The sequence below is a fragment of the Lithobates pipiens genome, unplaced genomic scaffold (assembly GCF_037356315.1).
Source record: "Lithobates pipiens isolate NorthernLeopardFrog02 unplaced genomic scaffold, aLitPip1_a1.2 Scaffold_28, whole genome shotgun sequence".
NCBI classification, from domain to species: domain Eukaryota; kingdom Metazoa; phylum Chordata; class Amphibia; order Anura; family Ranidae; genus Lithobates; species Lithobates pipiens.
This window is the reverse complement of record NW_027507789.1, coordinates 12,206,913-12,221,135: the sequence shown is the minus strand read 5'-3', so window position 1 is coordinate 12,221,135 and position 14,223 is coordinate 12,206,913. Positions and strand designations below refer to the sequence as shown.

General features: G+C 49.4%; 1 protein-coding gene across 4 annotated transcripts in view; it reads left to right on the top strand.

Annotated features, from left to right (window-relative positions):
- The window catches only part of SDK2 (sidekick cell adhesion molecule 2), an 876,954-nt gene that overhangs the window by 841,084 nt on the left and 21,647 nt on the right, over nucleotides 1–14,223 (top strand). For all 4 annotated transcript variants that reach the window (XM_077458690.1, XM_077458687.1, XM_077458688.1 and 1 more), the window contains one exon: nucleotides 8,675–8,801. In XM_077458690.1, coding sequence (XP_077314816.1) covers nucleotides 8,675–8,801 — 127 coding nt within the window. The remainder of the gene's footprint in view (nucleotides 1–8,674; nucleotides 8,802–14,223) is intronic.

Here is a 14,223-nt window from a genome sequence, read left to right as displayed (position 1 = left end):
CAGTCCTTCATTGGTATAGGGACTGACGTACAGTCTGCTAATCACTAACACACAACCTGCTTGGTCCACAAAAGTTCTTATAAGGACTGGTAACTTGGTATAGGGTGCTACGGTACATAGGCTTGAGTGCGGTACAGTCTGCTGTTCTGTAAGGACCGCTATCGGTCCACAATAGATAGGGTTGACGTGCACCACTGCTGACCGCTGCCCTATACTGCAGCAGTCCTTCAGCGGTATAGGGACTGACGTACAGTCTGCTAAACACTAATACACAACCTGCTTGGTCCACAAAAGTTCTTATAAGGACTGGTAACTTGGTATAGGGTGCTACGGTACATAGGCTTGAGTGCGGTACAGTCTGCTGTTCTGTAAGGACCGCTATAGGTCCACAATAGATAGGGTTGACGTGCACCACTGCTGACCGCTGCCCTATACTGCAGCAGTCCTTCAGCGGTATAGGGACTGACGTACAGTCTGCTAAACACTAATACACAACCTGCTTGGTCCACAAAAGTTCTTATAAGGACTGGTAACTTGGTATAGGGTGCTACGGTACATAGGCTTGAGTGCGGTACAGTCTGCTGTTCTGTAAGGACCGCTATAGGTCCACAATAGATAGGGTTGACGTGCACCACTGCTGACCGCTCACCTATACTGCAGCAGTCCTTCAGCGGTATAGGGACTAAGAGTTTTGTCACAGGGTCATTTAAAAAATGACATGCAGAGGAAGAGGCAGGCCCTTCCGCAGGGGTGGTAGGGGTAGGGCAGGAGCAACAGGCTTGAGCCAAAGTGGGAAGTTGCAGAAGGTGCGTTCAATTACTTTAAAGGATGCACCAGACTTGGTTGAGTGGCTCGCTCAGCCTTACTCTTCTGCACCCTCCTCATCCTCTCGATCTGCACCCTCTTCTTCACTCTCTGCTATGTGCACCCCCAAAGACACTACCACCAACAACACGACCACCACCACCACCACCACATACCTTCCGCTTGAGTCACTGGAATTATTTTCCGATCCATATCAAGAGGACATTTCTGATGCGCAGCCACTCTTGGTATTGGATCAGGAAGAGGAGGTAGCAACAAGCGCTACTCAGCAGTCTGACGCCAGTACCCAGATCAGCCCAAGGAGGAGGTTGGTCCCCGGTGTTGCTGCCTACTCTACTTATAGCGGTGGGGAAGGTGACGTTGATGATGACGTGTCTAGTGATGTCACGTGGGTGCCCACAAGAGAGGAAGAGGAGGGGAGTTCAGAGGGAGATATGGACCAGCAGATAGGGAGGAGAAGCAGCAATGACTTACATTGCACAGCAGGGACAAAGCAGACTGCAAATGTATCAGGAGCGAGTCATCGACCATGTACGGTCACATCTGGCGCTCCCAGGACACCGGCACATGGCTCCGCAGTGTGGGCTTTTTTTAACGTGTCCGCTGCTGACAATAGCGTTGCCATCTGCAATCTTTGCAGTCAACGCGTTAGTCGCGGTAAGCCCAATACTCACCTAGGGACGACCGCCTTAAGAAGGCACATGAGCAGCCATCACCGAGCCCAGTGGGAGCAACGGAACACACAAAGCCACACTGCAGGCTCTCACCGTCCAGCCTCGTCTTCTACTTCTCCTTCTCCTCTCTCCTCACAATTGTCCTCCACTCCACCTTCCATCACGCCAAGCTCACATTTTTCTGCAAAAAGGCAGGCTTCCGTGGGCCTAATGTTTGAGCGTAAAAAAATGATGACGCCGGATAACCCTCTTGCCCAACGGTTGGCGGCTGGCTTGTCAGAACTCATAGCCCGCCAACTACTGCCATATAAACTGGTGGACTCGGAGGCCTTTCGCAAATTTGTGGCCATTGGAACACCACAATGGAAGGTCCCAGGAAGGAAGTATTTCTCAGAGAAGGGCATCCCAGAGCTATATGGCCATGTTCAGCGGCAAGTGAATGTATCTCTGGCACACAGTGTCGGTGCCAAGATACATCTGACCACAGACACGTGGTCTAGCAAACACGGGCAGGGAAGGTATATCAGTTTTACTGCCCACTGGGTGAACCTTCTGACGGCCGTCAAGCATGTAACCCGTGGCACCCGTGTAGATTTGGTTTTACCGCCACGGATTGCATGCAGGCCTGACTCTTCTTCTCCTCCTCCTACTCCATCCTCCTCCCTCTCCTCCTCAGCTGCCTCCTCCTTTTCCGCTGCTAGCGTCTCTTCCACTGCACCGCCCAAGCTCCCCAGAACCTATTCCACATGCCAGGTGAGACGTTGCCATGCCGTGCTGCGTCTGTTGTGCCTGGAAGCAAAGAGCCACACTGGCCCGGCACTCCTTTCAGCTTTGCGTTCACAGGCAGATGAGTGGCTAACACCGCTCAATTTGACAGTTGGTAAAGTGGTGTGTGACAACGGTGCCAATCTGCTTAGCGCATTGAAACAGGGCAAAATCACGCACGTGCCGTGCATGGCACACGTCTTAAACTTGGTCGTGCAGCGATTCCTTGTCAAATACCCTGGGGTCCAGGACATCTTGCGGCAGGCAAGGAAAATCTCGGCCCATTTCAGAAGATCTTACACGGCCATGGCTCGCCTTGCTGACATTCAGCGGCGACACCATCTGCCGGTCAGACGTCTTATTTGCGATTGCCCGACGCGATGGAACTCAACCTTCTATATGCTTGATAGGCTGCTCCAGCAGAAACGTGCAGTTAACGTCTACCTGTATGAACTCTGCGAAAGAAACGGTTCTGGGGAGCTGGGTTTTTTTTCACCGCGCCAGTGGCTGCTCATGCGCGACACATGCAGACTTCTGCGGCCATTTGAGGAGATCACCAAACTGGTCAGTCGCAGCCATGGCGCCATCAGTGACATGGTACCTTATGCCTTCTTTCTGGAGCGTGCATTGCGTCGTGTCATTGATCAGGCTGTGGAGGAGCAGGAGCGGGAAGATGAGGAAGTCGCAATGCTGGATGAATTCCCAGGGGGGGCTACTCTATCTGAGACAAGTCAACAACAGGAGTCTGATGAGGAGTCAGAGGAGGATGGTGCCGGGGCGGATGAGCAGGAGCAAGAAGAGCATGCTTTAAACCTTTCTGGGATCCCTGTTGTGCGAGGATGGGGAGAGGAGAATGAAGAGGACGACATTATCCTGGATGATGAGCAGGAGCCAGGCCACCACACCGCTTCCACTTTAGTGCAAATGGGGGCCTTCATGCTCCAGTGTTTTAATAGGGACCCCCGTATAAAAAGCATGAGGGTCAAGGACCAGTACTGGGTGGCAACGTACTTAGACCCCCGGTACAAACACAAAATGGCGGAAATGTTACCGCCGTCGCAGAGGGCTGTCAGAATGCAGCACTTCCAGGCCTTGCTTCGAGAAATGCTGCATTCTGCTTTTGCGTGCGCTGGCAGAGGAGCAATTCCCACTCCCAGAGAAGGATTTGCGGGTACCAATCCAACAGCGCCTGCAAGAAGAGGCCGGTTTGAAGATGTGTTGGTGACTTCGGATATGAGGTCATTCTTTCAGCCGACCCATCGACAGGTGTCATCCGGATCCAGCATCAGGGAACGCCTAGACCGTCAGGTGTCCGACTACATTGGGTTAACGGCCGATGTGGACGCTCTGAGGAGTGATGAACCCCTAGACTACTGGGTGGGCAGGCTTGACCTCTGGCCAGAGCTTGCCCAATTTGCAATCGAACTGTTGGCTTGCCCCTCATCCAGTGTCCTGTCCGAAAGGACGTTCAGCGCAGCAGGGGGGATTGTGACCGATAAGCGTACTCGCCTAGCTCACCACAGTGTTAACTACCTCACATTTCTAAAAATGAATGAGGCATGGATCTCGGAGGAATTCAACACATGTGATCAGTAGACCATGTATATGTCTATAAACAATTTTTGGAATCAAGCACACAGACCTTCTTAATTCATTTGGCTCACTTCCCTGACCCAAAAAAGCACACCGTACTATATGCCCCTACCCTCCTCTTTGAAGAGGTTGAGCGGTGTCATATTTCTACTGGGGCTGCTTATTATGAGGGGTTCCCACCATCCCTGTGCTGTGCTGACTTCCTCCTGGGTGTTCTTATTATGAGGGGCTCCCACCATCCCTGTGCTGTGCTGACTTCCTCCTGGGGGTTCTTATTATGAGGGGATCACACCATCCCTGTGCTGTGCTGACTTCCTCCTGGGGCTGCTTACGGTGCTGCTGTCAGCGCTGTATGTCACGGAGCTGCTGTCAGCGCTGTATGTCACGGAGCTGCTGTCAGCGCTGTATGTCACGGAGCTGCTGTCAGCGCTGTATGTCACGGAGCTGCTGTCAGCGCTGTATGTCACGGAGCTGCTGTCAGCGCTGTATGTCACGGAGCTGCTGTCAGCGCTGTATGTCACGGAGCTGCTGTCAGCGCTGTATGTCACGGAGCTGCTGTCAGCGCTGTATGTCACGGAGCTGCTGTCAGCGCTGTATGTCACGGAGCTGCTGTCAGCGCTGTATGTCACGGAGCTGCTGTCAGCGCTGTATGTCACGGTGCTGCTGTCAGCGCTGTATGTCACGGAGCTGCTGTCAGCGCTGTATGTCACGGAGCTGCTGTCAGCGCTGTATGTCACGGAGCTGCTGTCAGCGCTGTATGTCACGGAGCTGCTGTCAGCGCTGTATGTCACGGAGCTGCTGTCAGCGCTGTATGTCACGGAGCTGCTGTCAGCGCTGTATGTCACGGAGCTGCTGTCAGCGCTGTATGTCACGGAGCTGCTGTCAGCGCTGTATGTCACGGAGCTGCTGTCAGCGCTGTATGTCACGGAGCTGCTGTCAGCGCTGTATGTCACGGTGCTGATGTCAGTGCTCTGTATTACGGTGCTGCTGTCAGTGCTCTGTATCTCCTGCACCCTCTTGTTTGCCTACCCTGGTCCCTGACCTTCCCTCTCCTCCATTGCCTTCATTAGCTCCATAGTCCTGAATTGTCAGAACAATTTCCCAAATAAAAAAAAAATGCTTGTAGTTATCGATCCCAAATTCACCTCATACATGTATTATGCTATTGTCCAGGTGGTGGGACTACGTGCTACCCCCTAATAATTACCCCGTGGCCGCAAATTCGACCTAAAGGTTTGCGAAATTCGCCTCCCATTGAAGTCAATGGAGCCCGCGGCGAACGGTCGTTTTCGCGAACGTTTGTGCCCGTTCGCGTTTCGCGTTCGCGAAACGTCCCGTCGGAAGTTCGTCCATCACTATGTAGGAACGCAGCCCACCCTGCCTTGGTCCCACTGTATATAGGAATGTAGCCCCCCTGCCTTGCTCCCACTGTATGTAGGAACATAGCCCCCCTGCCTTGCTCCCACTGTATGTAGGAACATAGCCCCCCTGCCTTGCTCCCACTGTATGTAGGAACATAGCCCCCCTGCCTTGCTCCCACTGTATGTAGGAACATAGCCCCCCCTGCCTTGGTCCCTCTGTATATAGGAATGTAGCCCCCCTGCCTTGCTCCCACTGTATGTAGGAACATAGCCCCCCTGCCTTGCTCCCACTGTATGTAGGAACATAGCCCCCCTGCCTTGCTCCCACTGTATGTAGGAACATAGCCCCCCTGCCTTGCTCCCACTGTATGTAGGAACAAAGCCCCCCCTGCCTTGGTCCCTCTGTATATAGGAATGTAGCCCCCCTGCCTTGGTCCCACTGTATATAGGAATGTGGGCCCCCTGACTTACTCCCACTGTACGTAGGAACATAGCCCCCCTGCCTTTGTCCCACTGTATATAAGAACGTAGCCCCCCTGCCTTGGTCCCACTGTATATAGGAACGTAGCACCCTACCTTGGTCCCACTGTATATAGAAATGTAGCCCCCCTGCCTTGCTCCCACTGTACGTAGTAACATAGCCACCCTGCCTTGGTTCTGCTGTATATAGGAACATAGCCCCCCCCCTTATTCCCACTGTATGTAGGAACATAGCCCCCCTGCCTTGCTCCCACTGTATGTAGGAACATAGCCCCCCTGCCTTGCTCCCACTGTATGTAGGAACATAGCCCCCCCCCCGCCTTGGTCCCTCTGTATATAGGAATGTAGCCCCCCTGCCTTGGTCCCACTGTATATAGGAATGTGGGCCCCCTGACTTACTCCCACTGTACGTAGGAACATAGCCCCCCCTGCCTTTGTCCCACTGTATAAGAACGTAGCCCCCCCTGCCTTGGTCCCACTGTATATAGGAACGTAGCACCCTACCTTATTCCCACTGTATGTAGGAACGCAGCCCACCCTGCCTTGGTCCCACTGTATATAGAAATGTAGCCCCCCTGCCTTGCTCCCACTGTACGTAGTAACATAGCCACCCTGCCTTGGTTCTGCTGTATATAGGAACGTAGCCCCCCCCCTTATTCCCACTGTATGTAGGAATGTAGCCCCCTGCTTTGGTCCCACTGTATGTAGGAATGTAGCCCCCCCCCCCCTTATTCCCACTGTATATAGGAACGTAGCCCCCCCCCCCTTATTCCCACTGTATGTAGGAACGTAGCCCCCTGCCTTGGTCCCACTGTATGTTTGAATGTAGCCCCCCTGCCTTGGTCCCACTGTATATAGGAATGTAGCCCCCCTCTCTAGCTCTTTCCTGACATGGACTATGGGATTTGTAGTGTGCATAGAGCTCTGTACATGACCGCAACTAATGTGCACCACTCGTTCCAAACAAACAAAACCGGTGGGGTGGGGGGGGGGGGGTCAGGAGCTCACAGAGGACATTACAAGGAGGAAGGAAAACAAAGAAGAAATGGATTTTTAGGAGAAGAAGATTACAGGACCATCAAGTAGTGGATGCGTATGGAGAATTATTGAAGAAGGATAATGTTTCGTGTCACTACAGGCCTCACCCATCCCCCCCCCCCCAGCCTGTGACTGGTGAAGGAGAAGCAGAAGACTCATCTCTGTCGGTCATTCTGCTCTCTCCGCCTATCAGCATGCTCCCAGTTAGTACTCGAGAAGTGAAGTGCAACTAATTAGCTCGTTGTGCTGTTTTTCCCTCTTCCAGTCTGAGTTCTGCTGTACAGGGACTGAGAGGCTGATACCTGGCCAAATGAAGGTACTTCCAGAACTTGAATTTAGAATACATTAAATGGTGTATTAATGGACAGAAGACGTGTAGAATGGAAAAATTTGTTTCGTTTTGGATAGATTCGTTATGTTACAAATTTTGTTTTGTTGATCAGTTTCAAAATTAGTTTAGTTTCGGTTATTAATATGCTAATGGATTCTGAATTTTTGGAACAATTGAAACTTGTATCAGATCGAGAAATGATCGACCGATTTGAAATCAGTGTGAACGATTGCTGGTTGTTAAGCAGGGGGTTGGGAAGCCAGCCGCCGCATCCTTAGCAACTGATGACTCATCAGCTGTCAGCGGGCTTCCCCCCTCCTGAACCATACCAGGCCACATGCCTTCAACATGGGGGGGGGGGTGCTTTGGGGCAGGGGAGGCTCAAAGTACCTTGTCCCCAAGGTCCTCTTCCCCACAACCCTGGCATAGTGGTTGTGGGGGTGCCTTAGTTCTGCACGCTAAATAGGCTCCCGCTGTCTGACAGTTCTTAAATAACTAAGGGGCGGAGCCACCAGATGACATCACCAGGTGACCCCCACCCCCTTGTGACGTCTTTGACCCAGCATGTCCTTGGTCTGTGACATCACAAAGGGGTGGGATCACCTAGTGACGTCATCAGGTGGCCCTGTCCCTTAGTTATTTAAGAACTGTCAGCCAGCGAGAGCCTTTGTTGGATGCCTAAGCCTTTTTTTTTGGGGGGGGGGGGGGGTTTGTTTCTTTAAGGACTTGTTAAAAACTGTTGCGTTTTTATTTACTTTGTACACTTTTTTGGTGAATGAGTAGCCCTTCTCATTGAGATGATGGGGTGGTGTTGGGTTCTGGGGGCCCCCCTTGTTAAAAGGGGCTTCCAGATTCCGATAAGTCACCCTTGGCACCCCCAAAACTACTGGGGAAGAGGCCCTTGTCCACATCAACATGGGCAACAAAGCACCCCCCCCCCCGCCATGTTGAGGGCAAGTGTCCTGGTATGGTTCAGGAGAGGGGAGGCACTCGCTCACCCCCCCTCCCCCTTTCCTGGGCTGCATGCACGGATAAAGATCTGATATGGATTTGGGGGGAGGGTCCATTCATTTTTTTGTTTTTTTTTCCTAGTTTTGGTGTGGGGTTCCTCTTAAAATCCACACCAGATCCAAAAGGCCTGGTATAGATTGGGGGGGGGGCGGCCCACACAGTTTTTTTTTCTGCATTTTTTTTATTGCCGGCATTCTTTTGCTTACATTAATCTGTCAGAGGGGAAAACCCGCTGACAGCTGATGAGTCATTGGTTGCTAAGGACGCAGTGGCCGACTTCCCAGCCTGCTTCTTAACAACCAGCTATTCTTCACACAGAATTCTAAATCGGTCGATCATTTTTAGACCGATCCGAATTGTTCTAAAAATTTGGAATTCCTACAAAAACGAATATACGAAAGGAAATTAAACGAAATTTCAACAAAAGTCGTTCCGGTTTCATACAAATTTCCAAATAACCAAAAACGTGTCCAAATGTATACCAAAATGAACTGCATAGGTCTGTTCATGGATACAGAGGTGCATTATGGTGGGGGAGGGGGGGGGGTAGTGCTTTCCTCCTATCAAGTCTTCCTGAAGTTGCGTTTTCTTTGCAGATCTCCACCCCGTCCCAGTCCTGGAAGCCTTCACTATTCAGATGAGGACGTAGCTAAATACAACGATCTCATTCCTACTGAGAGTGGAAGTCTGACCGAAAAGCCCTCGGAGGTATCAGACTCACAGGTGAGGGAATTTTTTTTTTTTTTTTTTTTTTTTAAGAGACCCGCCCCCACCATCTACACCCATAGAGTACAACACAGCTGGAAATGATGGTGGAGGTCTTTGATAGGTGGACCTGGGATTTCAAGAGTACCTTTTGATCATAGATGGTGAAGGCAACCATTCTGTTTTGGAAGAAATATGTCAGGAAGTAGTAGTCAGGTTCTGGTTATCTGGGAAGGGGCAGACAATATCAATTGGGAAAACTTTTCCAAATGGTTCAATCGACACCCTAAAAATACTTGGCCAGTAGGTATCCACTGGATCCTTCAAATAGTCAGCTCAGGTCCTATGTGGATAATATCAATTAGGACAACTTTTCCAAATGGTCTAATATATCCGAGAATGGTTGGTCGGCAAAAGTTCACTAGATCCTTCAATAGATGGACATCAGCTCCATCCAAACTCATATGGTCAGCTCAGGCTTTCTGTGAATAATATCAATTAGGACAACTTTTCCAAATGGTCTAATATATCCAAGAATGAAGGATCTAGTGGACATAAGCCGGCCAACCAATCGATGGACATCAGCTTCATCCAGACTCAAATGGCCAGCTCAGGTCTTTTGTGGATATCAATTAGTACAACTTTTACAAATGGTCCATTCGATCCCTGGGACGGGACAGACAATATCAATTGGGACAACTGTTCCAATTGGTCCAATTGACACCCTAAAAATACTTGGCCAGTAGGTATCCGCTGGATCCTTCAAATAGTCAGCTCAGGTCCTATGTGGATAATATCAATTAGGACAACTTTTCCAAATGGTCCAATATATCCGAGAATGGTTGGTCGGTCGGCAGAAGTCCACTAGATCCTTCAATAGATGGACATCAGCTCCATCCAAACTCAAATGGTCAGCTCAGGCTTTCTGTGAATAATATCAATTAGGACAACTTTTCCAAATGGTCCAATTGATCCCTGAGACAGGTTGACCATCAAACAACCACTAGATTCTTCAACATATGGACACCAGTTCCATCCAGACTCAAATGGTCAACTCAGGTCCTATGTGAATGGTTTGAGAATGGTTTGTCGGGAAAAGTCCACTAAATCCTTCAGTAGATGGACATCATGTAGATGGACATCAGCTCCATCCAAACTCAAATGGTCAGCTCAGGCTTTCTGTGAATAATATCAATTAGGACAACTTTTCCAAATGGTCCAATTGATCCCCGAGACAGGTTGACCATCAAACGAACACTAGATTCTTCAACATATGGACACCAGTTCCATCCAGACTCAAATGGTCAACTCAGGTCCTATGTGGATAATATCAATTGGGACAACTTTTCCAAATGGTCCAATTGATCCCTGAGAACGGTTGGCCAGCAGATGTCCACTAGATCCTTCAAAAAAATGGACATCAGCTCCACCCAGACTCAATTGGTCAGCTCACATCTGTAGGTTTTTAAGAAGCCTACCGGTGATGCCAATCTTTGTTTTCTTGCGGAGCTATGCCAGCAGCTGAAATCCTTAGCATCGGACACCTGGAATGTCCTTCACTGGGTATTATGGTTCCACTGGCCTTGATCACTACCCTGACTCTAAGACATAAATATTGGCAGCCAGTGAGTAGAACCACAGCGCAGAGGAGGACCAGTTGTCTATCACACCTGGATTCTTCAGCTGTTCAAGAGAGCGTAGACCATTTTCATTGGCAATGGGACATTTAAATAATTTAGCTGAACTGGAGTCCCCGTTGCGGTTTGTCCTCCTCCATGCTGCAAGGGTTAAATGCTCGTTTTGTCTAGGGCGGGAGTCTCCAGACCTTTTAAACAAAGGGCCAGTTTACTGTCCCTCAGACTTTATGGGGACTGGACTGTGGCCAACGGGAGTATAAAATGTCCCATCAGTGAGAGAAACACTCGCCCATCGTTGGTGTCATTCGGTGGAACTGTGCCCCTTTGTTGATGTCATTGGTAGGAATCGTACCCCATCATTGGTGTCATTGGGAGGCATTGTTCCCCAATCCCATCATTGGTATGCATCGTGCCCCATCATTGGGCCCCATTGTTGGTGTCATTGTGAGGAACTATGCCCTTTCCTTGATGTCATTGGGAGGAATCGTGCCCTTCATTGTTGTCAGTGAATGAGATGGTGCCCCAAGGGACAGATAAAAGTAAGCAAAAGGCCGCATCTGTCCCCCCGGCCACAGTTTGGAAACCAATGGTGTAGGGGGCACAGAATCAGAAGTTACAATTACCATATTACTCAATCCCTAGGCAGCCAAAGCTCTCCTCTGCTGTCCAAGGCTCTCAAGATGTGGGCAGACCCCCTGGCATCCTCAGGTACAATGCAGGAACCATTGGTCCTGCATTGTTCATGATGATGTCCAAGAAACCCGCAACTGGCGAAGAAGAGCAGCTTTTAGAGAACATGCATGAGCCTGCACGAGTGAGGAATAAGGTAACTATAATACTTTATTCATCATCCCCTAGACATAATGGACATTTAAATTAGAACTAGAGTCAACTGTATTTTGGATAGAGTAAGGGAGGGTTATATCCCCTGTCTTTTTTTTTTTGGTGTGTGCCATTCGAGAGATTTTCCTTCACTTCCTGTCCCATAGCCAAATCAGGAAGTGGAAGGAAATACCTACAAAGTGATGGAATCACTTAACTGGTGTCCCCATCGGAAGATTAACCCTCTATTCCTGTTCTGGTGACAACCCAAAAATGTGGGATTTCTTCGCTCTCAGTGATAACGGTCACCAGGACAAATGAAGAGCGTGAATCTCCCTAATGGGGGACATAGCAAGGAAACCTGCCAGGGGTTAAGCCCTCTCTGCACTATTCAGAAGTTTTGAATGACTCATATTTTAACCCTTGCATTATGGAGGGGGGACGACATCACTGCAAGAGTAACTTCCTTCTGCCTGGCGTTGAACTTTGGGGGGGGGGGGGGGGGGATTTCTAAAAATATTAATAGAGTTATTCATCCAGCAAAACTGCATGTGCGTTCATCCTGTGCGAATGTTGGAAAAAATCAAATGTCATTCGGCTACATTTCCTCTAGGTCAGATGTTCTTCGTTCATAAGAAAAGCCGTGGAACGGGAAAATACTGCATTATGGTCACTAGATGGAGCTGCAGAGCACAGGACATAAATAAGCGCCATCTAGTGGCCATATTTTACCTGGTTCACGCTCTTCTTATGAATGGATAACATTTAACCTGGAGAGAAAATAGCCTAACAACATTTGCTTTTTCTGGCATTTGCACAGAACGAATGTACAGTACATGACGTTTCGCCGGACGAATAGCTCTGTGCATTTATTTATTTTTTATGGAGAGTGTTGAGTTTTAATTTGAGTTACCTAATGGTGCCTCCCCCGCCATTGCTTGGAATACCCCCGAATCACATGTCTGCTCCAGAGCCAGTTCCTTTAACGTCAGGGCCTTAATATGGGTAGGTACCTCCAGCAGAGGCCACGTCCTATCTCAATGATAGTCCCCATGTCGATGAGATGGGTGGCAATGAGACGGGTCAAGGAGCGACACCAGCAGACCGGCGGGCCAAGAGGTCACGTCATGGCGGATCAAGTCTTAGTGAAGGCTACAACCTTCAGTAAGGGTGGGTGGTACTACCTTTTACCTGTCCCTTTTAATATAAAACCACTTCTCCAGATTGGACACAATGGCCACCTTTGTCACCAGCCTTCTGAGGTTACTGGAAGTTCCCGGTGTGAGCGCACATTGTGCAGGGTGTGACCGCAGCGATCGTTTGACAATAAGAAAACCGTCCTCACGGAAATGACTTGATAAAGAAAAATTGTCACCCACAAAGTTCCCCCCCCCCCCCATAGAATAGTTCTCCGGGGCCATGGAGGATGGCTCAGTCTCGGCTGAGTGCAGAATACAAAAGACCCGGACAAACAACGGCGCTCAGACTAATCCCTCTTAACCCCTTCCTTGTCCTCCCTGGGCTGCACCGCATTGTCTAGCCAGGAACCGCTGAGCCTTCAGGCGTGACACCGCTGTGACAACCGAGAAAAGCTCCACCTGGAAGCACCGAGCACCTGTACATAGAATGTCACCTTCTGACTTCATTTTCTTTTTTTTTTTTCAATGTAAAAAAAAAAAAAAAAAAAAGTTAAGGAGAGACCCCGGTGGTGTCATGAAAATGCCCAAGTTAAACCAATCTGTCCTTCCAAAGTAGATCTTTTGGTGCTTGGAAGGATTTGTTATACCTCTAGAAACGGAGACTTGTGAACTACCTTGACTCATAGTTCCTGATTTCCCAGCCTTGTACACCTGCTGTGCCCATTATGAGGGGTTCCCACCATCCCTGTGCCAAGTTCCTGGGTCTGTACACCTGTTGTGCCCCTTATGAGGGGTTCCCACCATCTCTGTGCCGAGTTCTTGGGTATGTACACCTGTGCCCATTATGAGGGGTTCCCACCATCTCTGTGCCAAGTTCCTGGGTCTGTACACCCGCTGTGCCCATTATGAGGGGTTCCCACCATCCCTGTGCTGAGTTCTTGGGTATTTACACCTGTGCCCCTTATGAGGGGTTAATTTTGTTTTATTGAAAATCTTACAAACAACAACTTATATACAATAAAAACATAATAAATAAATAAAAACATATTTACAAAATAATTGAATATAATTATACAAACCAGAAAGAACAAGAACAAAATAAACAGTGCAAAAACAAATTGCGCACAACATAATCCCTATGGGAGAGCCAGACTAAGGAACATCACCGTCACCATGCATGTAGCCTTTTATCAAAATTGTATTTGATCTGAAAATCTAAGGGAGTGAAAGAAGAATACAAAGAAAGCCGCACACCACGAGATCAACAGGCAGCCGCTACAGAGTCCTGATATTCCTCCACGCCTTTATCCAGGCCTCCTGCTGCCACCGGTCTTTCTCAAGACCCCGAATCTTCCCAACCTCACCCAGAATGTTCTGCACCACCACTTCCACAGGGAGGATTTTACCCCGTAAGGATACCTGACACCGTGCACTCCACGTGAAATAACGGACTACTAAACTAACTAAAAAAAGTGTTTCCAAATCATAATCCCGACGAGTCTGGAAAGCCCCATACACCCACTCTGCATAACTCATATGGGGGAGGAAGGGTATACTCAGAGCCCTCCCCACCCTCTTGTACACCTCTATATTAAAAGGGCACTGAAGTAGAAAGTGATCCATGGACTCCACCACTCCTCCACACTCCACTCTCGGGCAGCCCCGATCACTCATGGAAAGAAACTTCAAGTTGCCCTTCACATATAGTTTTCCATGAAAGGCAAGCCAAGCCTGATCCCTAAACTTCATTGGGATTCTCTCCAAATTAATCAACCGCAAACCCACCCCCAAAACCAGGCTTGGGCAATCCCTCAAGGCCAGTGGCTCGCAAAAAACAGAGCT